We start from the raw sequence: 26,925 nt of genomic DNA, 5'->3' as shown, positions 1-26,925 counted from the left end.
TATCTTTAAAATGATACGTCACTGGAATCGCGTTCTGCACGATTTACGTGTTTCGTTACTGCCTCCAATTTTGGGATTCTAGTATTTGGGACCCGATATGCTTGTTAGGATGAACATTAGGAAAAAATATGTGAGAAGTTTCTAGTATTATATTCTCTCTGATCTCAATTTCGGAACCAAGAGGTTGGCAGTATGTACCAGGTTCAGTCGTTGACGCAGCAACTTGGCATTGAAATATTTGAACAACTTGTTCCCATTTTTATTTAGCCATACCTATATACAGAGCTAGTCGCCCAGTTGAAGAATGAGCGCGCGGGCAAACGCGGCACAAACACAGCCTGATCATAAATTCAGTTGTCGGCAAATGGTCTAGCAGGTGCAGTGCAGCAATGCGGAATTTGGTGTGATTCAGGTAATTTTAATATATTATAGGCACCTTCTGTTAATCATTCATATGACAATTGCGAAAGGGAGAAATTGGAGGGATATTTTGTTTACTAGTACTATTACAACATGGCCTTTTGGAGACCTTTTGAAGCGGAACAAAACGAAATTTACCATCAATATAATAACATTGTTTGAGGACATAAATATGTCGGAGATGTCTTTCTCACAGGCCGAGTCATTCAGACTTTGGAAATTCCAGAATTCTTTACTCAGGGAATGCCCTTATAAATTGTACTTAGACCATAAAACTTAGAATTTTGTGAAATTAAGCCGGTTATGTTATTCCCGAGTTTTATGATGGCAAGCTTGGGTTTGGAGGGACTTACGGGTCACTCAACGTAGCCGCGGTCAAAGGATAGATAGCATTTACCTTAAAATTACTTTATAAGGGAATCCCTAGGATATAACGAATTTGATTGGTTCATTTAAGAATAATTTTGACCTGACGAGTGAAAAAAAGTACAGAGAGATTACTGAAGGCAGTTCTACTTGAGCATTGAAGACTTGAGTACACTGCTATTCTGTTGACCGTGGATTCGTTATTGGGCCTCTGGTTGTTGTCATAAGCCTCATATGCCTCGAGTACTTTATTTGTAACGTTTTATTTTAAATCATTTCATTTACCGTATTACTTATTATTTCGTGAAGATGAGTGACACGAGTAGTGATATTAACGCCCAAGTTAGCCCTACGACTCCGACATATAAAAGGTAAAAAATCATTAAATATTCTTCATCGAAAGCCCCAGTAAAAAATTCTTCAATATGTACTCTTTATAATACTGCAGCTTTTTTTGCTTTGTATCCTCTCGATTCACTCTTCAAATAAGCAGTAAACTTGTTATAAACTATCTATATATTTGTAGACCTTTATAGTAACCTTCAGCATCAAATACTTCGTGACCACATAGATGAAATTGTATATTTTTTCTTCAAATATAAAAAATACGGTAGCATGACTTCTTCATTTATTGTTATTACTCTCCGTTCTTTCCTCCGTTCGTTAAATTCGGCACACTTTTTGGTACTGTTTAATGGATTTCGCTAGCAATACATGAAAAATTGCTTCTTGAGCTTCTTCAAAAACAGCCACAAAAACACAATTACTTTCTTGCATTTTTACCAAATTCAGATAGAACTGTTTATTAAATAATTGATAACAAACAACTTACCACAGCAATTAGTAGGTATAACATTGGGTACCTACTAGTAAGAAATATCAAGTCGTGCGAATACTTTTTTATTAAATTCCGATAATTCTGATTCCACAAATATGATGTTGATGTGATTATGCATAAAACGTTGTATTATATTCGTGTTTTAATTGACTTTAATCTACTTAAGAATATACAGGGTGTCCCCAGTTCGGGTTGCCTATACCTGAAATGGATACAAAATTTCAATTGTCAAAAAAAATCATTCTTCATAAAAATTTTTGCTTGTCCAGAATCCCTTGGCAAGATAGTCATTTGTTCAATTTAATGTACAGGGTGTTCAAAAATTTGGAAAAAGTAAAAACAGTGAAGAGTAAAGTACCTTAAATCTTAATGCTACGTGAAAAAGTAATGGGGAAAAGTTGTTTGGAATTAAAAATGTTTAAATGTGAAAGCATGGCCTTCTAGTTAATACTCGACATTCTGGGATATTCTAGGACTCTACTTATTTTTTAATACTTTCGGAGAAGCCATTCTATTTAAAAAATATTACTTTATTGAAAAACAGATACGCATGTTGCATATTAATAACTTATTTTTTATACAGGGGGATCAAAAACCTCAAAAACATTAATCCAACATTTATTTTGAGAACACAGCAGAATCAGTATGTACGCGCCATTACAAAACTATTCTACATGAAGTCCGCCAAATTCAAAACACCTCTCCAATCTTCTTCTAAATGCTGCATAGGTCGAATATATTATCATTTCTTCATTTACTTGGGCAACAGCTTCAATTATCCTGCCCTTCAAGAAATCAACACAGTGTTGCACTGGTTCTCTGTACACTCTTTCTTTCAAGAAGCCCCAAAGGAAATAATCAAGCGGAGACAAGTCAAGGGACCTTGCTGGCCAACAAATAGGACCACATCTTCCTATCAACTTCTCTCGAAATTTTCAGTTAAGCCAATTGCGGACTAGAATTGTTGAGTGAGCGGGACATCCGTCTTGTTGGAAATACGGTTTTTGTTTATATTCCAAATGTTCTTCTAATTCTGGCCAGAAAAACGTGTCTAGCATCTCCAGGTACGTATATTGATTTAAATTTGCTTAAAAAAAGTATGGCCCAATTATTCGGTTGAAAGTAATCGCGCACCAAACATTTACTTTTTTGAACTTTTGACTTCTTGAAGTAACTGTAAAGGAAGGATTTTCTTGCGACCAAAAACAACAATTTTGCGACGATACCACTCCATTGGTAGAAAAAGTGGTTTCATCGGAAAACATTATATTTTTGTGAAAATGTCTATCTACCACAATCCTTTTTCATATCTCTAAACAAAACTCCAAACGATGTGCATAATTACCAACTTCTAGAGTGTGAATTACTTTAGGTTTGAAAGCCTTAAACTTATATTCTACCAAAATCCTCTGAATATGTGTCCTGCTAACATCGATTTGTTTAGATATCTTCCTTAGTGACAATATCGGGTTTTCTTCTACCGCATTCAAAACTAGTATTGTGGCTGCATTATCGTCATCGTGTCTCTTTTTTGACCTTTTTACGTTTTTTACATCACGAGTTTAATCAAATTTTCGAATTAGTTCTCTCAGATTTTGGCGGGTAACTTTAACATCTGGATATTTTTCATGAAACAATTCAATTAATTGCTTGGCTATAAGAAATGTTACCGATACCGTAACATTTAACAAGATAAATGCGATGCTGTAAAGTAAGCATTATTTGAATAAAATTAAATATCAACACCTAATGTCACAACTAATGTCAAACAATTATTGATAACAATTGCCTTCTACAAATTATTGGTATTTTGAATATTTCCTTTGGGGCTTCTTGAAAGAAAGAGTGTACAGAGAACCAATGCAACACAATGTTGATTTCTTGAAAAGCAGGATAATTGAAGATATTGCCCAAGTAAATGAAGAAATGATACATTCGACCTACGCTGCATTTAAAAAAGATTGAAGGTGTGTTGAACTTGCCGAATTTCATGTAGAATAGTTTTGTAATGGCGCGTACATACTGATTCTGCTGTGTTCTCAAAATAAATGTTGGATTAATGTTTTTGAGGTTTTTGATCCCCCTGTATAAAAAATAAATTATTAATATGCAAACATGTGTATCTGTTTTTCAATAAAGTAATATTTTCTAAATAGAATGTCTTCTCCGAAAGTATTAAAAAATAAGTAGAGTCATAGAATATCCCAGAATGTCGAGTATTAACTAGAAGGCCATGCTTTCAGATTTAAACATGAAATTTAATTCCAAGCAACTTTTCCCCATTACTTTTTCACGTAGCGTTAAGATTTAAGGTACTTTACTCTTCACTGTTTTTACCTTTTCCAAATTTTTGAACACCCTGTACATTAAATTGAACAAATGACTATCTTGCCAAGAGTTTCTGGACAATCAAAAATTTTTATGAACAATGATTTTTTTTGACAATTGAAATTTTGTATCCATTTCAGGTATAGGCAACCAAAACTGGGGACACCCTGTATAGATAAAATGCTACTTAAAACACTTATACAATAAGTAACTATAAATTCGAAAGCACTGTTAAAAACAATTGGTTGTTAACATACAGTATAGGTATTTCTTATTTTAAATCAATACAATTTATATTTAATTTTAATACTATGAATATGGATCTAACTAAAGCAATATGAAGTTGTTTGTCGATTTTTTCATTGTTTTCAAATGCTGAAAGTAAAGTATAAAATGTTTTTAGTTACCTGCTTCATACGTCTTAAAAACTAAATTTTCTGAACCAGTAAAGATTATTGATTTTGAATCATATGTGAGAAGAGCGATTGAGACAGGAGAGCTAGAGAAACAGCATGAGGTAAGAGCAATATAAATATATGTAATTACAATACTACTAATATTATATTTCAATAAAATTAGTATCACTGTCAAAACAATTTTATTAAAGAAAAATATTGGTAACAGAAACATAATGTTCCTGCTATGGAATAACCCTCTAACAGTCCAAATCTCTTACCAATAGAAACATTGTGGCATAAAATGAAAAAACAGTTACGCAAACCTCCAGCTCGTTCAGTTAACGATCTACGCATCAAATTGCAAGAAATTTGGAATAGCACGCTATCTGAAGAGTGCGCTAGACTTGTGGATACAATGCCTGTCAGAATTAAAGCTGTTATTCTTAATAAAGGTGACGGTAAAAGTCTTAATGTTTTTTATTAACACACTAGTCATTGACACATCATTGCGTAGTAATATTTAATTGTATTTAAGCTAAAAGTTTATAATTTGTTTCTATTGCCAATATTTTTAAATTGAGAGTGTTATTACTTTTATTTAAATATAAATAGATCTTATGAGTACTCTGCGAAAAGCTAACGATCCACAAAAGTCTAGTTAAAGCTTTAAACTGCAATTTCGTAGTAGTAAAAGCACATTTTCACATCATCAAGTCTACAATTTATTTAGTTGTTTCATCAGCAGAATAATTAACTTTTACTTTTTTTAGAATTTTCCTCGAGGCCAGACAAAACCATGGGAGTACGGTGCTTTAAAAGTTAATAAATCAAAAAATCGGTACAATAACTTGATTGCATGTGAGTACTGTTTGTTGCTGATCTGCCACGTTGTTCTGAAAGTATATTTATTTTTTTTACAGATGACCACACTAGAGTGAAGCTAGCTAAGGTCAATGGGAACGAATATTCGGACTATATTAATGCAAATTACATAGATGTAAGTAGGTCATTTCCTAATGTTGTTTTATTATCGTGTGCTTAAAATGTACATTTACTTGTTTGCCTGCCAAATCAATGTTTTCGTAAATCAAATCAGTCTTTCCAACATAGGAAAGCTACATTCTTAAAATTTTTCAGAAATAAAAATTAGCAAAACAAAATAAATATTTACTATTGATGGCAGGGACAGACAGAAAAGTGTTTGTTATGTAGTTCTTGACGTAAAACATATATTTGAATTTAAAAAACTCTGATAGTGCAAATAATTCACTGGGAGTCATACTGTGGACCTCAATATTTGTTTGATTTGACTTCGAATTTTACGCCTATCCGAATACTACTATCCGAATAATATATTTATTTTATTTGAGGCACCTTTTTGAAAAAGCTAAGAATGTAATTGATTCGTCAAATAATAGTTATTTACATCGTAAAGGAGGTAAGTATTATTTACCAGTCGAGAACGATTTTGCGCCCTAACGGAGCGAGGGCTGGCATAGAGTCCGAGACTGGTAAATTATACTTAACTGCTGCGTGGTGTAAAACATTTTATCTGCCACCACAGTTCTTTATGGTTCATGAAATAAAGATTAGGTTTTATTTTTTGACATTCCCTAATCAATTCATTTTGACATTATTCGAAATCTTGCAAAGTCGCCTTGGTTGTTTGGATTTTGTAGTTCCTAAGGTGTTTATAAACAAACAAAGCTACACAAAAGTTGCAATTTTGCTGATTTTAAATTATTATTTCTAAATGAGTGATTTTTAAATAAAAAGTGCAACAAATGCTGCCAGCGAATTTTTATTGCCCAAGAAGTCGAAATTGCGCTACGCACGAGCATATAGAAATTTCAAATAGTGTCAGAGCAAAAATACTGGTGTTTCTGAAATATCACTGCTAGAATATTTCATGGAGAAGAAGAAGTCACCGGCGAGTTTGTGAATGATTAAGTCAACTATTTTCATAAAGGTGAACATGGATATATCAAAATACCTCAAGCTGAGAGCATTTTTGAAACTTAAGAATGATGGCTATACACCTAAAAAGTCAAACATTTTTACAAGAGAACAAGTAACGATTTTCTCGTTCAGGCACACGATAACGCATATTTGCTAATGAAGATAGTGACGGTCTTAAACATTGCAGGAACATGCCGTTCTGATGAGTTATGCAAGATTACATTGGACAACGCCAATTTAAAAAATTTAGATGACATTATTGTAGTTAATTCCAGATTCTAAAATTGGTATGTCACGTACGTTTTATAATTACTTCTCGTCTGGGTTCTGTTTCTCACCTAGAAATTCTCAAGAAATATATCAAGATTATATTGGAAATTAAAACTGAAATTTCACACTTTTTTATGCGCTATCAAGTACATAGGTGTTACAATCAACCAGTCGGCAAGAATACCCTTTCTATGACTGAATAAGATTGCACAGTTTTTGAAACTAGAACATCCTGAAACATATACAGGACATTCATTCCGAAGAACATCGGCAACGTTACTGGCTAATACAGGAGTTGATGTATTAGCAATTACGAGACATGGTGGGTGGAAATCAACCACAATTGCAGAAAGTTATGTTTCTGACAGTTTAAGTAACAAACATTAAATAGCCAACAGGATTCTCTACAATGACACTTCAACTCCAGGTTCTAGTACTACCTCGCATCATGCTGTTTTAATGATCAGCCAGATAATATTGAACGTCCGGTGACTGAAATGGAGCGGCCAAATCATTTTAAGAAAAATGTGACAATTAGTAAACGCGAGGGGAATAATTATCCAAATTTTATAAATGTTATTAAATGTAATAACTGTACAATTACTATAAAAATTAATTCATAATAATTAATAAAATGTAATGATCATCAAATATTTCTATTTATTTGTTCATGAAATATGCATTTATAAATCGAAATCGCTTTTTTCTTCCACTTCTATGGCAGTCCTCCTTAAAAACATTGTATTAATAGTCTATTTACTATAGTGGGAGCAGATATATATCTTTTTTTTTTCCATCATTGTTAAAATTCAGAATTTAAATTAGTTGTATTAAATATAGTTTTGTTTCAAACAAACAAAAGTGTAGCTTGCAATAAATACCTATTTAATTTAACGCGAAAGGTAGGTCATTCAAGACATAAAAAAATGTTTTCCGTAAATTTATTAAATAAAATAAATATCATTTACTATTTATGATCAAAATAAAATAATAATAATAATAATAAAATACTGACTAATTTTAAATAATTGGTTTAATACTAAAATTAAGAAAAAACATATTTGCAACAAAAAAAATATTTTCTTATAAAGCGTTAAATTAAACAAATGCCTTTTTATTATAACAAAAAAAGTATTTACTTGTTTTAGAGAATTGGTTTAATTAAATTTTTATGAATACTCGTATTTGTGTAACAAACATATACAATCATAGGTAAATCAAAGAATTGAGAAGTTTATATTAATAACATATGTTTTTTATTATAATAGAAAAACTATTCATTTGTTTTAAATAATTGGTTTAATAAATTAAAATGATTATTTTTTTATTACCAACAAATATTTTCTTATTGATTCTAAAAATCGAGGGTGTTCAATCAAATGAAAATAAAAAGTAAATTAAATTAAAACACACCATATTTGTTCAAGTAAAAGTCAAGATTTTTTTCTCTGTATCTTAATTTTGACCAAAGTTTGTAGTTTTCTGGTAATTATTATTTTGCATATTTATAAACGAATATTAGAAGTTATGTGTTTGCCTTTAGGGATATAGAGTCCAAAAGGCATACATCGCTACCCAAGGCCCTAAATCGACTACCCTTAACGACTTCTGGAGAATGATATGGCAAGAAAAAGTTAAAAATATAGTAATGTTAGCTAATGTCTATGAAGGAGGAAAGGTAACATACATGATTTGTTTATATGAAACTTTTTACAATTAGTATACTAATTAAATTCGCCTTACTGAAAAACTTATTTTACTTTTAGAAAAAAGTTGAAAAATATTGGCCAAACATCAATGAAGAAATTGATTTTAATGGAATACGTGTTCAATATGTATCATCAAAAGTATATGCAAATTATGAATATAGGGTATTTAAAGTTTATAACAGAAACGAACAAAGAGAGGTAAGTAAGAAGTATTAATGCATACGCAATTAATTAGCAAACTTAATAAAACAACAATTCTCAGGAGAAATATTTTTTCGAAAAACGTCAGGACAATCGATTCTTGATCGAAGTTGGACATCTTTTCACATAAATTTCTTGTTAGAAACTCTATCTCCTAGAGAAGGAAATTTCCTATAGAATTGTTGCTTTACGTGTTTGTCGAATTCCCAACAGTTTTCGAGATATACCTACGTTATTGAAAATCGATAATTTTCGAAAAAGTCATTTTTACCTCTTTTTTTTCAAACATTTCTTCTAGTGTCTCCCACGATCGTTTCTCAGAAAAATTGTTAGAAACAAAGTTGTAGAGCATTGAATACACTTTTGCCACTATCTTCTATCAATCCAAAATTTCCGACATGTAGGTACGCTCAATTTCGATGTTCCTCTAAAAATGAGTAGGTATGATGAGAGTCTGTTGCGTTTTAACTGCTGTTATTGCTATCGTGATGAATAACATCACTTTAACAATGGAAATAAGATAATAGTAATTGAAACCTTTTCTTACCGCGAAGTTTTTTATAGATATGTTCTTTAATATTGTAGGACATTTTTTTGTTCTATCATTCATAATTTCCGCAGCGCATGCGATGAAAGACATTTTTTTGGCAATTTTTTTCATACTTTGGTTTACCTTATTGAAGTTTTAGGAGGGATCCCTATTTTTTTCTAGTAAAAAATATAGCCTATGTTACTCAGGGATAATGTAGCATTCTAATGCTGAAAGAATTATCGAAATCCGTCCAGTAGTTTTTGAGTTTATTCGTAAGAAACATACATACATACAAAAATACAAATCTTTCCTCTTTATAATATTAGTACAAATTACGAATCTTATAATGAAAGTAGATATATGTGCTTATGACCATGAGGCGGAAGGGTCGAGGCTCATTCATCTTCTGTTCTTTTTCTGTTAATGGCACCGTCAATCGTCATAATTGTCGTTATTGGTCGGATTGTAACCCTAGAATATTTTATGAAAGTCATACACAACATCCGGAAAAATTCAATGTCTGGGCTGGAATTTTTGGTGACCGTATTGTTGGTCTCTTTTTCTTACCAAGTAATCTCACCGGAGAGATGTACCGAGGTTTGTTTGAGAACAACATTGGTTCAGCGTTGACAAACATTATCGAGAATAATGAAAATTATCACAAAGACCAGTTGATATTCGAACAGGATGGCGCTCCCCCACACTACACCCTGCCTGTCCGGCAGTATCTTGATCGTAGATTGGGAGAAGAGGCGTCATAGAATGACCTGAAAGATCGCCGAATTTGTCTCCTTTGGACTTTTTCTTGTGGAGTCACTTAAAGTCAAAAATTTATTTCACTCCACATACTCCCCAAGATCTACCCCAACGCATTGTCACCGAATGCCAAATTACTCCAGAAATGTTACAAAATGTGCGTAAACGATTTTTACAAAACTTATATTACTGTATGGGCTGGAGGTCATGAATTTGAACAGTTAATTGTCCGACATATTTGCAAATAAATTTGTAAAAGTAGTTTTTTTATTAACAACCTGTATCTCCAAAAATAATCAGTCAAATTCAAAAAATAAAAGACGGTTGTGTACAGGATTAGAGTACCTTTAAAACGATGTGTCACTTAACCCTCCCTCCCTATTAAGATTTTTGGGGGTTGCCCCCCCTCCCTAGTAGTAGTAGGAGTAGTCTGTAACATATGTGAAAAGATGTTCCCCTTCGATAAAAAATTACCTGTCTCGGCGTTTTTCGGAAAAATTATTTTGCTGAGATTTATTTGCTGTTTTTTCTTTCAGAAATAATTCAATGCTAAATATGTAACTTTATCGCTGTATTTTTTTTCCAGTATTTTACATAATTATGTGTACTGTTTAAGGTCGATCAATTACATTTTACAACTTGGCCCGATCACGGAGTACCATTGTATTCGCAAAGTTTGGTGCCATTCCTCCAACAAATGCTAAAAATTCCTAATAACCCACAATCTCCAGTACTCGTCCATTGCAGGTATGTTTCAGGAGAACTACTTTTTAACAGAAACATTGGTAAAAAAACTACTACATTTAGATTTGTTTCTTGCCTCAAAAAGCGAAAAAAACAAAATATTTTAAAATACATCGCAGTTTTTAGAATATCTCTAAATAAGTCGAAATGTCTTGAAACTACAAAACGTTTTGAATATCCGAAATACTTCCAAACACTGCAAAATAGCTTCTCGTTCACGATTTATATTTGTAGTGTATATCGCTTTATCTGATGCACCTCAGGGATCTAACCTTGGTCCTTTATTTTTTGAAATTAACAGATGATCTAACCTGATGACTTAAAAGGTTTTTTCGCTGTGTCTCATGACTGATACTACAGATACAGCTTGATTTATATTTGGTGCAATCATTATAACTAAACAATAAATTCCAAATGTTATTAAAAATGCATTAAATAAACTAGGTTTTATAAAAAAAAAACCAATTAAAAAACATTGTAGTACGCACTCGTATCGGTCTAGGTTAAAATACTGTTCTATTACATCTCCATTAGAAACAATATAAACATAAAATATAACATATAACATAAAATAGACTAACCTGAGATCAAATATGAATAGTCGAAGATCCAATGTCAAAGGAAGTCAAAGGTAATAGATCAGTTAATCAATTGCAAAGGGAGCTTAAACGTTAAATGTCAATGATTGGAAATCGAAGACCAAAGGCCAATTACCTGTGACCAAAACCCAAAGGTCAGTGACATATGCCAATGACCAGATGTCAAAGGATAAAAGTCAATGTCTAAAAGTACAAAGTCATAATCGCAAATTGAATATCAATGATCGAAAGTCAAAGTTCATTGATCGGAGGTCAAGGATCAGTTATTTGAATTCAACGGTTAACGATTGAAACTCAAATATTAGAGAATAAATATTGTCTTGATATTTCGTTTTTTTGCAGTATTTTTATTTATTTTAAAGGAACTGGCGATTTCCGAAGTATTTTTAGGTTTTCGTAAAGTATTTCCAAGTTATTTAAGTATGTTTTGAAGTATTTTTACATATTTTTAAGTAATTTAAGGTTTCCAAATTACTTCGATGTAATTAGGTGTTTTCCGGACATTTTAGAGGTATTACGAGTTACTAGTTCCGAAAGTTTTTAGAAATTTTCGGAACTTATCCTATTATGACGTTAACTAAAATTAAATATTCCAGTGCCGGTGTAGGTCGAACAGGAACCATAATTCTATGCGACATCTGCCTTCGTATGGCGGCTGGTGAGGGTTCCATAGACTTTTTAGCAAATTTGGAACACCTGAGGAGCCAGCGGCCAAACATGGTCGATAATGTTGAACAATACAAGTTAGCTCATTTAGTGGTACTCGAATGCTTGTTCGGCATGCATACGTCTGTACCATGTGATGAAAACATGAATAAGGCTATCACAAAAATATTATCCGGCGATAGCGTTGCCAATCAGCTGAGATATTTGAGTGACACAGAATGGGAGGATAGAGCTATGGATACTATTTGGAGCAAGGACAATACGCCGGTATATCCGGAAAAAAATAGATTTGAGGATATCGTACCAGGTATGCTATTTTGCAAATAATTACAGAACAAGTTTTTTTATGGATNATAATAATAATAATAATAATAATAATAATAATAATAATAATAATAATAATAATAATAATAATAATAATAATAATAATAATAATAATAATAATAATAATAATAATAATAATAATAATAATAATAATAATAATAATAATAATAATAATAATAATAATAATAATAATAATAATAATAATAATAATAATAATAATAATAATAATAATAATAATAATAATAATAATAATAATAATAATAATAATAATAATAATAATAATAATAATAATAATAATAATAATAATAATAATAATAATAATAATAATAATAATAATAATAATAATAATAATAATAATAATAATAATATTTATTAATCCATTTAGACATTTACATGTATAGGACAGGTCATAAATCAAGACAAACAAACAGATAATACATACATAGTTAGAGATTGTCATCGGTAAAATCTTTAATAGTGTAATAGCACTTGATCAGTAACAATTTTCTAATTGAAACCTTAAATTTATTAATATCCATTATCTTATATAGTGTCGGTAATTTATTATAAAATTTTATTCCTTGATAGTACGCTGACAGTTCAAATTTTTTAGTTTTATGTTTAGGAATACAAAACAGGTCACAATTTCGGGTAGAGAAGTTATGAATTTTAGAATTATTTGTAAAGTTATGAATATTCTCCTTGACGTACAATAATACTTTAAAAATATATAGATACATGGAAAAGTTAAGATTCAGTTCTCAATAAAAATCTTCCGACAAGTTTCACGACACTTTATATTAAATATACTTCTAATTATACGCTTCTGCGCTAGAAAGACCCTATAACTGCCCCATAAGCACAACCCCATAAAATGACATTATAAGATAAATAGCTATATACAATAATAAACATTTATTAAGGCACACAATTGCATCAGTCAAGATCCAGCACCCAGAAAGTTGGTACTTTCGGATGATTCCAAAATTATTTTATCAAAGTTTAAATACAATTTTGTGTCTTTTACAGGTTTATTATGGAAGTAAATTATTTTCGGTATATTAATTTCAAGATAAGGCTATTTGATTGACACCATTTGTCAAAACAGGTAATATAGCTCTCACAAACTCTAACGAGTTCCTCATGGGTCGGAGCTGAAGCCATAACAGATGTGTCGTCAGCAAATAGCGTTATAGCAGCAGAATTCATATAAGTAGGCAAGTCATTTATAAATAATAGAAAAATTATCGGTCCCAGCACCGATCCCTGAGGAACACCCAGAGTGACACTTTGATTGACAGACAAGGCTTCTTTAATTTTAATATGCATATACCTGTTAGATAAAAATTGGATTATCCAGTCTAAGAATATCTCTCTGAAACCAAAAAACTAGCTACGTGTCTTCCCTCGTCTAAATTTTTATAGATTCTCTGTCAGACTGCAAACCGCTGACTGGGTAGATTTACCAGAACGGAAACCGTGTTGGAAATTAGTCATTATCTTGTATTTTTCAAGAAAAATTGTTACCCTGTTCAAGACTGCACGTTCAAGCACCTTGGAGAAAACACTCAACAACGATATTGGTCTGTAATTGGCAATGTCCCGGATCATTGTTTTTATAGATAGGAACAACAGTTGCACATTTTAATGATTCGGGAAATTGTCCAGTACTAACGGATAAATTAATTAGGTATGCAATATGATCGACAATGTGTACTGATATTTTCTTAAGTAGATTCACAGATAATCGATCCGTGCCAAAACTAGTTTTCTTTTGGATATGGTCCAATTGCTGCTTTTCACAACAAATGAACGGATTGATGTCCGTTTTAACAAACTTTTTGTTAAATAGATCTCGTGAAAGCATGTCGTAAAATATTTTTAGTTTTTTTGAAGGTATTAAGCCAAAAAAAATTCTATTAAATGAAATCAAACAATGTTCTGTGATCAATACAGTAATTAATAATTACGAGTTACAATAAGTTAAAAAATGGCGAAACATATTCTAATAATTTAAAATTCAAAATAATTGCGACCATTTTTCAGGGCAAGAATTTATTATTATTAGAGCATCTGTCATAGAGTAAATCCGATAGACGAGTCTATAAGACTCTTTTTTCCTAGGTACATAAACATACAGTATACATAGTCAGACCCCCAAACCGATTTTTTTTGTGGCTATGTAATTTTTAATATTACTGAAACAGAATTACTGGTATTTCACAGTAATTCATGTTTTCCTATGTATTTTGATGTTAGGTTAGGTCAGAAAAAAATCTGACGTAAGGGTTTTCCACAAATCACCTTTATATGTGCGATCTTGTGCGATTTTCAGGTTCTCTGGCATTTTTTGATAACCCCACGCCACTCAGCAAGACTTGTGTGATATGAACAGAAGATTTTCAAAGTTTTTGACGTAAGAGACTGCGTATGAAAGGTTGCATTTGAAGGTGATTTGTGGAAAACTCTTGCGTCAGAATTTTTTCTAAGCCTAGAATTTGTTTTAAGGACATCAAAATACAAAGGAAAAACCAGATCTGATCTAAAAGACAAAACCTTTTTGTTTTTATCGGCCTGTGTTATCAATTATTTCCATAGGAAAATTTTTAAGCACTTACACTTTGTAATCCCATCACGAGTCGTTTCTTCGCTTATATTCATAAGAACTGTTTCTCATATTTTTAATTGAAGATAAAATATTGCAGGCTAATTTCGGGACATCCTGTATATTACGCATTATATTTCAGATAAGAACTACCAAATTCGCCTGAAATATTATCCTCATACTGACGAATCGTCATCTTACATCAACGCCGTGCAAGTAGATGGTTTTCGGAGTCCGGGCAGATTTATTGTTTCCCAACAACCCTTACCAAACACTGTTGGAGATTTCTGGAGAATGGTATGGGAGAGACAGTGCACTGTAATCGTGTCTCTCAACGAAATCGACCGAAAAAACGTGGTAAGGCGATGATCAGATAATGTATATTTTTTGTGAAATAATACGAACAATTATACAGGAACACACAAAAAAAGTCCAAACCCAAGAGACCCACATATTTCCAAAGGAATTCGAAGCGCTGAGACCATTAGTAAGATTGACCCATATATTTCTCAAATAATCCACTAGTTGGGTGGAAACTGGCCAAAGTACTACAAAATTTAGGAAAAAATCGGTGTTTACTCATATTTGGGCCAGTTTTCACCCAAATAGTGGATTTTCTAAGAAACATGAAGGTCATGGGTAAATATTATTAATGACATCGCGTTCAGCGCATCAAAATACTACGAAAATCACATATTTGGACAAAATTTAGGAAAATACCTGTTTTTCACCCAAAAATTTCACTTTTCTCTGAAATTCATCAGCAAGTCATGAACGTTGACTACAGTGTTAAGCGCATCAAATTCCTTCGGAATAGATATGTGGGTCTCTTGTGTCTGGACTTTTCTTTGTGTGCCTGCGTTATTGTAGATAATTATTCCACAGCAATTTCCAGTTGTTTATTTTTTATAGACTTCTTGTCGGTTTTGGCCAGAAAAGGGATCCGAAATGACTCCAGTAGACTACCTAAGGGTCAGTTGTATAAATACTAAAGAGTTGGAATCTTACCGAATCATCACTGTAGAAATGATAAATAAAAAAGAAGTAAGTATTCTAAGAACTCTACTATGCCATCTATATTCAAAGATGCCAATAATTAATTGGATAAACTGATTCCTTGTGGAATATTTTTCAGAATGAAAGTATGGAAGTAAAAATAATATCTATGCACGATTGGATGCCTAGTGAATTGTTACCAACCAGTGTTGAAAACTTTTTAACGTTTTGGGAGGAATGTGACATTTTATCAAGAAAGTCCGACACAGTTATTGTGACATGCTAGTGAGTATTACTATTTCAAAAATTAAATAATAGCGAAACTGTGTTTTTCCTAGGATATTTTAAAACATACATTTTTGTCTTTAGATTTTGAAAATTTTGTTGTTTCTCATCTACAAGGTATCTCCAATTTTAAATATGAAACCCATAGAGGAAGTTAAATTAATTACACTGCTATATGAATTTGTTTTCGAGACACCGCCGTTTTTTGAGATATACAACATTAAAATGATACCTAAGTATAGGAACCTATATTGCAACGAAATTTGGTTTGCACGATACATATTATACGATACCTACATATTTTTATATTATTTTGTTTGCAGTTATTTTTATTATTTTTTTTGCAATTATTTTTATTTTTTGCAACTGCACGATACATATTCCTATATTATGATAAATATGTTGATAGCCTTTTTGGAAAAAATTCAGTTCTGTTTGTATGGACATTTTTGACATATTGTTATGTGACACCCGGTATAGTATTAAATTTATATAGACAGGGTGTTTATTAAGTACTTATACAAACCTTAAAGCGTGAATCTTTGACTAATTAGATAGATTAAGATAAAATGTTCTTACGAACCTGGGTTGGTTCTTGAGTATTAATGATGAGAAACTTAAATATTTACTTAGTTTTTTATTAAAATTATAGGGCGCCACATCCAGTGTTGTATCTGGATTTAAGTAACCATAACTTATTTGTGTTGCACTGTATGTCATTTTTGACTAAACATGCCTATTCTCCATTTAATTTTCTACATGAAGCTTGAAGATTCTAGTTTTGAAATCTTGAGATGAAAAATTTTTTTCAGCATTACTCATCGCAATCGAGGCAAAAATTTTATTACACAGGCTGTTACAAATTCGCTTCTCAGTTCTCACTACAGGGATCTCGAAAACGGTAAGAGACACAAACTAGCTTAAATGGGGGCAAAGTTGCGTATTCAGAGGACCAACATTATGCCTCTAAAAAGTCAAGGCTAACATGATTAGTTTTCAAAATATTTGAAAAAAACCGAAATTTTGGAAATCCGTTTTTGTTTCATTTTAGCCTTATTTGAGGTGATATTTAAAGAAGAAGAACACTTTCTCATGGCCACTTTTTGTCCTCTATCGAATGGCGTAATCAATTTTAATGTGTAACGTTTTGTCTCTCCAGGACCATCATCAACTTCATTTTTTTAAATACCCCTAGAAATTTTATTACATTTTTTGCAAGCCTTCGTGACACCCAATACTGTACTGGCTCAGTCCGAACCAGATTCAGACGTTTTGTCTCGAAAAATTAATCTTCAGTGTTATCGTTCCAAATTTATCAAATTTTTTATTTAGATTTCTTTGTTTATTGAATACTATTGAATGATATTTGTACACTGTAAGTGTCGTTAGACCCTGTAAAATCCATCTAGTTATTTAAACTATTACCACCACGCATTAAAATAAAAAATTATTAGTTTTATTCCCGTGTCCATATTATTATTTCTAGGCTTCTCAAGTGCTCAAAATTCAAACAAATTCGGATCTATTTTTTTTTCAGGATATTCATACAAATATATCTGTCATGCTCTTTCACAGTTGCGGATACAGATATAATAAATTCTGATAATATTACGCTGATCTTCATTTTCAACCTTTGCCAAAACGAAAATGTATTTGAACATTTACTGAAATTTTGATTATTCATATGCATTTTTAAGAATTAAATTGTCATAATAAAATTAAAATTGTAATAATGTTTTAATTTTGGCGCAACAACTTATTGAATTATATATGACCAAGTGATGGCAATAGTTAATAATAATAAATGTTTTATTGTAACGCGTGGTGATAATAGTTTAAAAACTAGATGGATTTCACAGGGCCTAACGACACTTACAGTGTACGATAATTTAATAAACAAAGAAATCTAAATAGAAAATTTAGAAAAATTTGGAACGAATACACTGAAGATGAATTTTTCGAGACAAAACGTCTGAACCTGGTTCGGGCTGAGGCAGTATTTGGGGTCATGAAGGCTTGTAATAAAATTTCTAGGGTAGTATTTAAAAAAACGAAGTTGATGATGCTCCTGGAGAGACGAAACGTTACATATAAGAGTTGATTATGCCATTCGATAGAGGGCAAAAAGTGGTCATGAGAAAGTGTTCTTCTTTTTTCAATATCACCTCCAAACAAGGCTGAAATGAAACAAAAACGGATTTCCAAAATTTCGGTTTTTTTCAAATATTTCGAAGACTAATCATGTTAGCCTTGATTTTTTAGAGACATAATGTTGGTCCCCTGATTACACAATTTTGCCCCCTTTTAAGCTTCTTCGTACCTCTTACCGTTTCCGAGATCCCTGTAATGAGAAACGAATTTGTAACAACCTGTATATATATTTTTTCAAAACTGCACATGGGTCAAGAAATTTTTTTCTGGCTGAATCAATGCCAGGGTTATTTAGCTTGATTTATCAGCTTCAATTTGTTTTTTTTTAATTTTCTGTTAGATTATTTCTCATCGAGATATAGTGAGTGAAAAATCACCTTTTTTATCATGGATATCTCATGAGCTAATGATCGTACAGCGAATGGAAGATGGGTTTTAGAAACCTGGATCAATCCTCTTCAAGGGCCTTTGGGTATATTTGAGATTTTTTTTATACTCGGCATTTGAAAAAGTGCAAAAAATGACTTTTTTGCTGTTTTGGAAAATCAACGACTACTTTGCAAATATTGCGATAAGTACCAATGTTTGCAGGTTTGTTTTTAGCTCATTACATGCCCGTAAGGCCTGTAAATTTTGAAATCGATCGGTTGAACCGTTTTCCTTTCCTAAATCGTCAAATATGAAAAAAAAATTTTCTTGTTATTTTTCTCACAATTTCCCGTTAAATACTCATCAAATATCGAAAAAAGTTTTAAAATTCAAAATTAAAAAAAAATCTAATATATACATACATACATATATCCAAATTTCTTTTTAAATTAAAAAAATAATTTCTCGGCTTGAAATATTCAATGTAAAATTGTAAAAAAGATAGGTAACGAAAAAAATTGTAAAAAATTTTGAAAAATTTGAATTTGCAACCTTTTTAAACTTAAACACATTCAAAAACAACTTTGTATAGAACAGTATTATTTTTACTTCTGAGTTTTCGTAGTTCTAAACACCCTGTATGTAATCCCGCTTACTTTTTTCAATCAAAACGTAATAACTTTAAAAAATGTTATCTATACAGGGTGTCTCATAATTAGCTGCCAACCCTGAACAGGCCGATTCTATGATCAAAACTAAGTAAAAAAGTTCATATGAACATGGATCCGGAAATGCTTCCTAAGGGCACAGGGACCCATTGAAGAGGGAGGAATGGAAATCATTTTTTTTGCAATATCTCTCAATCGCGTTGTGATAAATGAATGAAATTTGGTATACACAGCTAAATTCTGATGAGCAATTTGATGGACTAATCCATTTATTTCCACAAGGTCCATTGGGGTGGGTACGGGGGTGCCCTTGGTACTTTGCGTGTGTAACTTTTTCATCTTTGACTTTTTAACAAATTGGACAGCAAATTCCGTTTTCCCGAACTGTTTTACGTTAAAAAGGTACTCTTGTTTCAAATCGTTATCTTTAACGGTTTCTGAGAAAATCGCTCTTGAATTAATCCCACTTTGGTCAATTTCATAGTAATTTAAACAAAAAATAATAATAATAATTTTCCTTTCCTCTCTTTTCCATTTAAAGGATTAATTTTTATTTAATTTAATTTTTTATTATTATTTTTTTATTAAAATTAGATTAAATTTAAACAAAAAAATTTTTTTTGTTTAAATTACTATGAAATTGACCAAAGTGGGATTAATTCAAGAGCGATTTTCTCAGAAACCGTTAAAGATAACGATTTGAAACAAGAGTACCTTTTTAACGTAAAACAGTTCGGGAAAACGGAATTTGCTGTCCAATTTGTTAAAAAGTCAAAGATGAAAAAGTTACACACGCAAAGTACCAAGGGCCCCCCCGTACCCACCCCAATGGACCTTGTGGAAATAAATGGATTAGTCCATCAAATTGCTCATCAAAATTTAGCTGTGTATACCAAATTTCATTCATTTATCACAACGCGATTGAGAGATATTGCAAAAAAATGATTTCCATTCCTCCCTCTTCAATGGGTCCCTGTGCCCTTAGGAAGCATTTCCGGATCCATGTTCATATGAACTTTTTTACTTAGTTTTGATCATAGAATCGTCCTGTTCAGGGTTGGCAGCTAATTATGAGACACCCTGTATTTAGGTGTATATATTTTCCACGATTTTGTATTACTTTTTTCGGAAAATGTTTCAAACAAATTATAATGAACTGAATTAAATTTCTAGCGATGGAGCTACAGCTAGTGGCCTTTACATAGCATCGACATTTTTGATAGACAAAATGAAGTTGGAGCAGGAATGTGATGTTTGTCTGGCCGTTAGAACTATACGACATAACAGGAAACAGTTTGTCGCCAGTGAAGTAAGTTTCTCACTGAAAGGTACATAATTTCAAGTGTACCCCAAACGTTTACCTCTCATAGACCAATAAATAAAGGTGAAAAATCATGGAGAACTCGTAAATATTACTGGGCGTGATTTTATTGTTGGAAAGTCTTGGGAATGATAATACAAAAGGCGTCTCATCAAATAAGTCATGAAAAAAGTCATTGTTTTTTATCAACAAATAGGTCAAAAATTCGTCATTTTTCGTTCTACGCGTTATTGTAAAAAAACTATTAATCTTAGCAAAAAAGTTCAACACACGATTTGATCTAGAGAAACTCATCTTTAAAATGAGACTTTATAAGTTAAAATTGCTTTATAAACAAAAAAGTTATTGCAAAATTAAACGGAAAAGTGCTTTTTTTTAATTGTTAATAACTTTTTAAATAATTAATAAAATCTTACCAAACTTTCCCAAAATATGAGTTTTTATATCCTTAAGATACAAAAGGCCTGTAATGTACGAGCAAAGTTAACAATATTTTTTAAATAATCATCGATTACTTGGTTTAATGCCGTACGTTTGTGTACTATATTTCCAATTTTACTATAGTTGTTACAATAATTCTTTGTGCCTTAGCATCCCATTTATTCCAATCAGATTTCATCATTCTTTAATTAGTATACAATCATCGTTCACGATTTCGTACAAATGATTTGCTTTAAATGTTACCATTATTTGAAGTTTCCAATTATGGACACCTTGTAGATTATATTCCATTGGGAGCAATGCGTCTGTAAGCTAAAGTGGATACTATAACAAATTTTAATCAAAGATAGATGGATACAGAGCACAGCATCTGCTGTAAAGCCTGAACCATTTACTAAAGCAAAAGCAAGAGCTTCATTTAAAATGAAGCAAGTGATTTTCCTGCAACCTTTTAAATTAAAGTATTTGCTTTTACTTGTACTCGTTAAAACAAACTTTATTCATGAGACCCATCAGCTCTTAAATTTTAATTCTGTTGCCAGAAACTTTTCTCATAGGTACGTTGCAAGCATGTATTGGCAATGAAAATGGTGATACTTTTTGGGGATTTATTAAGGAAATAAAGAAGTTTCGTGCCCATTTCGGTTTATACAAACCGAAACGTTTTCCGTTTTTAATATTCAACAGTTTCTTTGCATGTATTTACCTAAGTTTATTAAGATTAAACGAAAAATTATAAAACATGATTTTTTGTTTCCAAATTTTCTCGAAAACGGTTCCACTCTCGGCATTTTCAACTTTTATCTTACTATTTATTGTACAGAATACACATGAGAGCTGGGGAGTAAATTTTGTCTTATCGTGTAAGTGCTAATTTGTAAGATACATAGATAAGCATCTTAAATCATTGAACTGATTTTTTTTTCTTTTTAGGAGCAATTTACTTTCCTTTATCGAGTTGGACTGATGTACATAGAAGGTTTTGAGTCTTATGCAAACTTTTCTTAAATCCTTACAGCCAGGACGTCCATCAGCAACCCAAGCGGGAGGCACCGTAGAGGAGCAGCATTCATTTTTTTTATTTTGATTATCAATAAACAAATCACTAAATAATTTGCATACAGGTACAGATTGTCCCTTTCGGTGTACAAGCCATTAAAATCATAAATGGAAAACAAACGAACGTAACTACTGAAAATTAGGTCTCAAAATTACATAATCTAAGCCCATGGTCTATTTTAGGTGCCAATTTGGAACAACTATATTATCAATATCAATTCTTTTTGCCGTCGGACTCTATTCATCTTCAAAATTGTATGGATCATTTACTTAAACTGTTTTATTTTAATTTTTAAACTAATTATTATTATTGTTTTTTTTTTCAATTAATGTGAACAAGAATAGTAATTTTGCACTTTTTGCTAATTAATCTATAATAATTTAAAAAGAATCGCATTAAGCCTGGTACGAATGTTACAACGAAAGCGAAAATATATCTTAGCGAAATCCTGAAAATTGCATTTATAAGAAATTTTATTATTCGTATAAGAAAAAATGTGCTACAGAAAAAATTTAAGGAATTTATATCAAATTTTATTATTTCCTCGGTCAAGTCGATTAGGTACCATAGGACGCTTTCTCAATAGTAGGACGTTTTCTCAATTGGATAGTAATTATACAGTAACTAGGTATTGAAATAAAGCATACACTCATACATGATACATTGAATGCGGAAATTTTTTACGAAGTGGCAAAAACAGTGTTTATCCAGAATATAGTTCATATAAGAATTTTAGGTATTACCGAAAAATTTTAAGTAATTTTTGCTAATATTTATTTATATAAATTATTATTAACCGAAAATTATTAAAATATTACTGAGAATATCGAAATATTTATTCTTAATATGATACTGGTGGTAAACTCGATACTTTTTTAATAATTCACAAAATGAAAATGTTTATTATATAAATCAATAAAATTCTTAAAAAAGTGATTTAAATTTTTCTGAAATTCGTCATATACCTATTTTCGTATAAAAATGCCAAGTTTCTTTTCCAACCAATCTTATATTCTTTACTTTCATCTTCACAAAATTGTATGACATGTAGGTATAACTTTTCCTCAAATAATGCTCGCTATCTTTTTTCGCATAAACACAGCGAATTTCGTTTTAATGTCAACCAGCCTGTAAATTAAGCCAGGGAGTATAAAATAATGTTATGTTTATAAATGCATATTAGAAAGAATACTATAAACATTTTTTAAACAAAATATTAAAATAATTTTGTTTTCATTTCTTAAATCATGTAATCTACAAAAAAAAACTATAAATCAGAACACCCTGTATGTCTAACTTAAACGTAGATCTTATAAACTACTAGTTTACTAGGTCTAAACTAAAAGCTTTGGTTTTAAAAGCATATACAGGGTAGGAAAGTACCGATGGTCTATCTGAAGTTACGTGAGAGCGATAAAGTAAGCCAAAGAAATCCATGCGATAGAGAAGGATGGCTATAATGAAGGCCTCTCATAGTCACCGCCCGTTTCGCTCTTCCACAAATAAGATCCACTTCTTATTTGTGGAAGGGCGAAATGGGCGTTGACTATTAGGCGCCTTCATTATAGCCATCCTTGTCTATCACATGGATTTATATGGCTTACTTTATCGCTCTCACGTAACTTCTGATAGACCATCGGTACTTTCCTACACTGTACATATCTAATACCTAAAACAATAAATAATATACCGGGTGTTTCATTTAAAAAAATCGAGAGAATGTCCTTCGAAAATCGCTAAACTGGGGTTTATGTGTAGAACACCCTGTACAGAATTATAAAGATTTTGCTATTTTCTTGTTTGTCCACATCCTTATTCGTCCGCATGCCTACAATACTTTTTCTTAATTAGGTACTCGTAGTACATGCACAGAACCCTGTCCCAGCGAAAATTATATTATACTTTCAAATAACTTGGCATCGCCGCATCGAATACAAATTTGTAAAAATATACTGTTCCATTTAAGAAAAACCACCTTGAAGATGCTCCTCCCTAATGCATCACCCTTATAATTCAAAATATTTTAAAGTGTGAGCTTTTTTAAGTACATATTACTCCCATAAAATATGTATTTCTTTTCAAATCTTTATAATAAGGGAGAACCTTGTCACACTATTGGGCCTCCCTGTATGTAGAACAATTCTGTCCTTACTAAATAACTGTTCATTTTTTCCAAATCCATTTATTCTATTTTAGTTCATCTAGATGGCGCGAGCTCTAAAGGAGCTCTGTTAATTGTATCGAATATTTGAACAATGCTGATAGTGTAGCTTATATGAGTAACTAAATAAGGGGGTTTTATTCTGTGTATTCCGTCGGCAGCAGCGGCAGAGTACCGCCATCTGTAGTTGGTGCAGCAAACGACACAATCGGAAACCACAGACCATAAAATAATTAAGGAAACTGCATTGGAAAACACAGTTAGAGTAACCATTAATTCTACTATCTAATAGATGTCGCTGCACTATAATGGCGGTAAATTTAAATGTAACAAAATACACAAAGAATAAAAAGTGTTTCATAAGTAATAGATCACAAAACATCTATTAATAGTTTAAGTTAATCATTGAAATTAACGTGAACCATTAACAGCTGTTCCATGACCCATTACTTATGAAACACTTTAATTATCACTTGGTTAAATGAAAAAGTTAAAGCAGTGATTCATTTTGTTATGAATTCGAAAATATTTAAGTATCAAAAAAATGTACAGGGAGACTCATGTAATTATTATTTTTTAAAGAAACCATTAAAAACTGCAAATTTTAAACAAATTGAAAGAATTATTTACCTGTCTTTATGTAAAATGCATTGAACAGTGACTTACTTGACAAAAATTATGGTTAGATACATTTATTTTGAAGTAATTGGTTTTCATCAGTACGATCTAATTATACTACACTTATAGCACTTATAGCAAATAACAATAAATTTAAACATATGCATTTCGGCGAAGCAAGAAGAGCGCCAGAAGAAAGGGCCCTAGCCGGCGCGGCCCAGCCAGAACAAAAGAAGGTCCCACAAAGCGCCTACACCGGCCGCATTTGCGGTCGGGGTAGACGACGGATGAGGCCCACTTACGAAGGCTGTCCAGGCCTGCACGAGATGAGGCAGGATAAAGAGGGATAATCCCCCTCGATCCCAAATCATTGAGACCAATTTCTAGCCATGGAATAATGGCGCGCGGCACGGTTTTTTAAAAGGTGGAGGTGAAAAATCATCCAAAATTAAAGTTCGACAGCTCGTACTATGAAAATTTGCTGAATGTTGAATACTATCCGAGGATTCGGAGGTGATATTATTACAATTAATGGGTAAACTTGTAGTTGATCCTAAAAATAATGGCGGCACAGCACTTCCTATTACCGTTTTTTAAACATTTTTTACTCAAATGGTGTTTACAAAAATAATGTGATTGTCGGAGTAAATTATGATTTACATAATTTTCGAACTGATTGGTATCCACAGTAATCTGTAACTGTCTGTCTTTTGTAATTCTCAAAAAACTTTTATTTCTACAGAACGTATTACAGATATTCATATAGTAAGAAATGCTTTTGCAATTTAGAAAACATTGACATTTAGTTCTACCAGGTAAACTCATTTTGGAAAAAAAACGAATAAAAACAGTAAGGCAGTTCAGACGATTGATTCAATAAATCCGTTATTATATTAATCTAAAACAAAACAAATTTATTAATGCATAAAACGCGGCAACCTACCTGAAGTCCTGAAGATAAACTATTACCTCAAACATTCATTCTACGTTGATCGATATATTTCAGTCAACGCATTATATTTCTGTTGATTGAAAGATTGGAAATACAAGGCTTTTTTTCGCGAGTGAAGTCGTATGTTGTGGTATGTGTAATATGAGTGAGTGAAGAGATTTAAACTACCATATGACAACCAAGATCAAAAGAGATAGAAATAGTGACCACAAGTCAGATATTCACCAATATTTAGTCGCGAAAAAAAGCCTACAGATTCGATCTGTGGTTGCAGATTGCTGTTTAACAATTTCTATAAAGGACAATGTTTTGCTGCACCAACGTGAGATGGCCTCAGTGAATGCATGCTCCGTCCGCCCTATCCAATAAATCTTCTTATTTATTTACTCTTATGGTGTAGCTTATAAAACCAATTCTGAAGGTGTCATGATGTCATGATGCTCTCAGCATGGGTAGGATTAAAACCTTATGCTGTTTCCAACAATTATGTTAATTTATTGTTTCTAGATATACAGAGCTGGAAAATCCACATGGTCCATCAGCCTTTACATGAGAGACAAAGTAAAGAAATCCGTGCGATAGACAAGGATGGCTATAGTGATGACGTTTCCTAATCTGAATAGACACCGCCCGTTTCGGGTTAAAAGTGAGAGTGACTATTCACATTATGAAACGTCTTCAATGTAATCATCCTTGTCTATCACACGGATTTCTATGACTTACTTTATCGCTCTCACGTAATGGCCGATGTACCATGGGGACTTTCCGAACCTGTATATGTAATTATTTTTATATTTCCAAATAAACAATTGCAATTTTTTAAATCATCATTAATAGCCTTCTCTCCAGCTTAACCTGAAAGCCTCCCGACTGTATGAAATGTTTATCCATCTTACGGCACAAGACATGAGCATATTTTAGATGTTACGGTAATTAAAACACTTTTTAACTAAAATATGATTTATTTATGAAAGTATTCAATACAATGACCAAATTTCGCTAAAGACGAATATAATAACTGTGGAATGAGTGATAAAAGATTAAACTGAAAATGGATACTTAAAACTATGTTAACACTAAACGACACAAACAACAAAAAATAATGGCATATTGATCAAAGTTTAAAGGTTACAAAAAACTTATAAATGAAATATACTTTATAATAAACAACCATTATTAATTGTTTAG

At 31.7% G+C, this 26,925-nt stretch overlaps 1 protein-coding gene across 1 annotated transcript in view; it reads left to right on the top strand.

Moving 5' to 3' along the window:
* LOC108914350 (receptor-type tyrosine-protein phosphatase mu-like) overlaps positions 1-22,797 on the top strand; it is a 121,684-nt gene extending 98,887 nt beyond the window's left edge. The window contains exons 24-35 of the mRNA XM_023454122.1: positions 4,356-4,469; positions 5,121-5,208; positions 5,271-5,347; positions 8,123-8,257; positions 8,346-8,486; positions 10,394-10,524; positions 11,717-12,093; positions 14,858-15,072; positions 15,628-15,759; positions 15,851-15,996; positions 20,358-20,493; positions 21,880-22,797. Of these exons, the coding sequence (XP_023309890.1) occupies positions 4,356-4,469; positions 5,121-5,208; positions 5,271-5,347; positions 8,123-8,257; positions 8,346-8,486; positions 10,394-10,524; positions 11,717-12,093; positions 14,858-15,072; positions 15,628-15,759; positions 15,851-15,996; positions 20,358-20,493; positions 21,880-21,954 (1,767 nt within the window). The 3' untranslated portion in view covers positions 21,955-22,797. The remainder of the gene's footprint in view (positions 1-4,355; positions 4,470-5,120; positions 5,209-5,270; positions 5,348-8,122; positions 8,258-8,345; positions 8,487-10,393; positions 10,525-11,716; positions 12,094-14,857; positions 15,073-15,627; positions 15,760-15,850; positions 15,997-20,357; positions 20,494-21,879) is intronic.
* Positions 22,798-26,925: the final 4,128 nt, after the last annotated feature.

The sequence above is a fragment of the Anoplophora glabripennis genome, unplaced genomic scaffold (genome assembly GCF_000390285.2).
Source record: "Anoplophora glabripennis isolate ALB-LARVAE unplaced genomic scaffold, Agla_2.0 scaffold50, whole genome shotgun sequence".
Lineage (NCBI taxonomy): Eukaryota > Metazoa > Arthropoda > Insecta > Coleoptera > Cerambycidae > Anoplophora > Anoplophora glabripennis.
The sequence above is the reverse complement of the archived record's forward strand: the minus strand, read 5'-3'. Positions and strand labels throughout refer to the sequence as shown.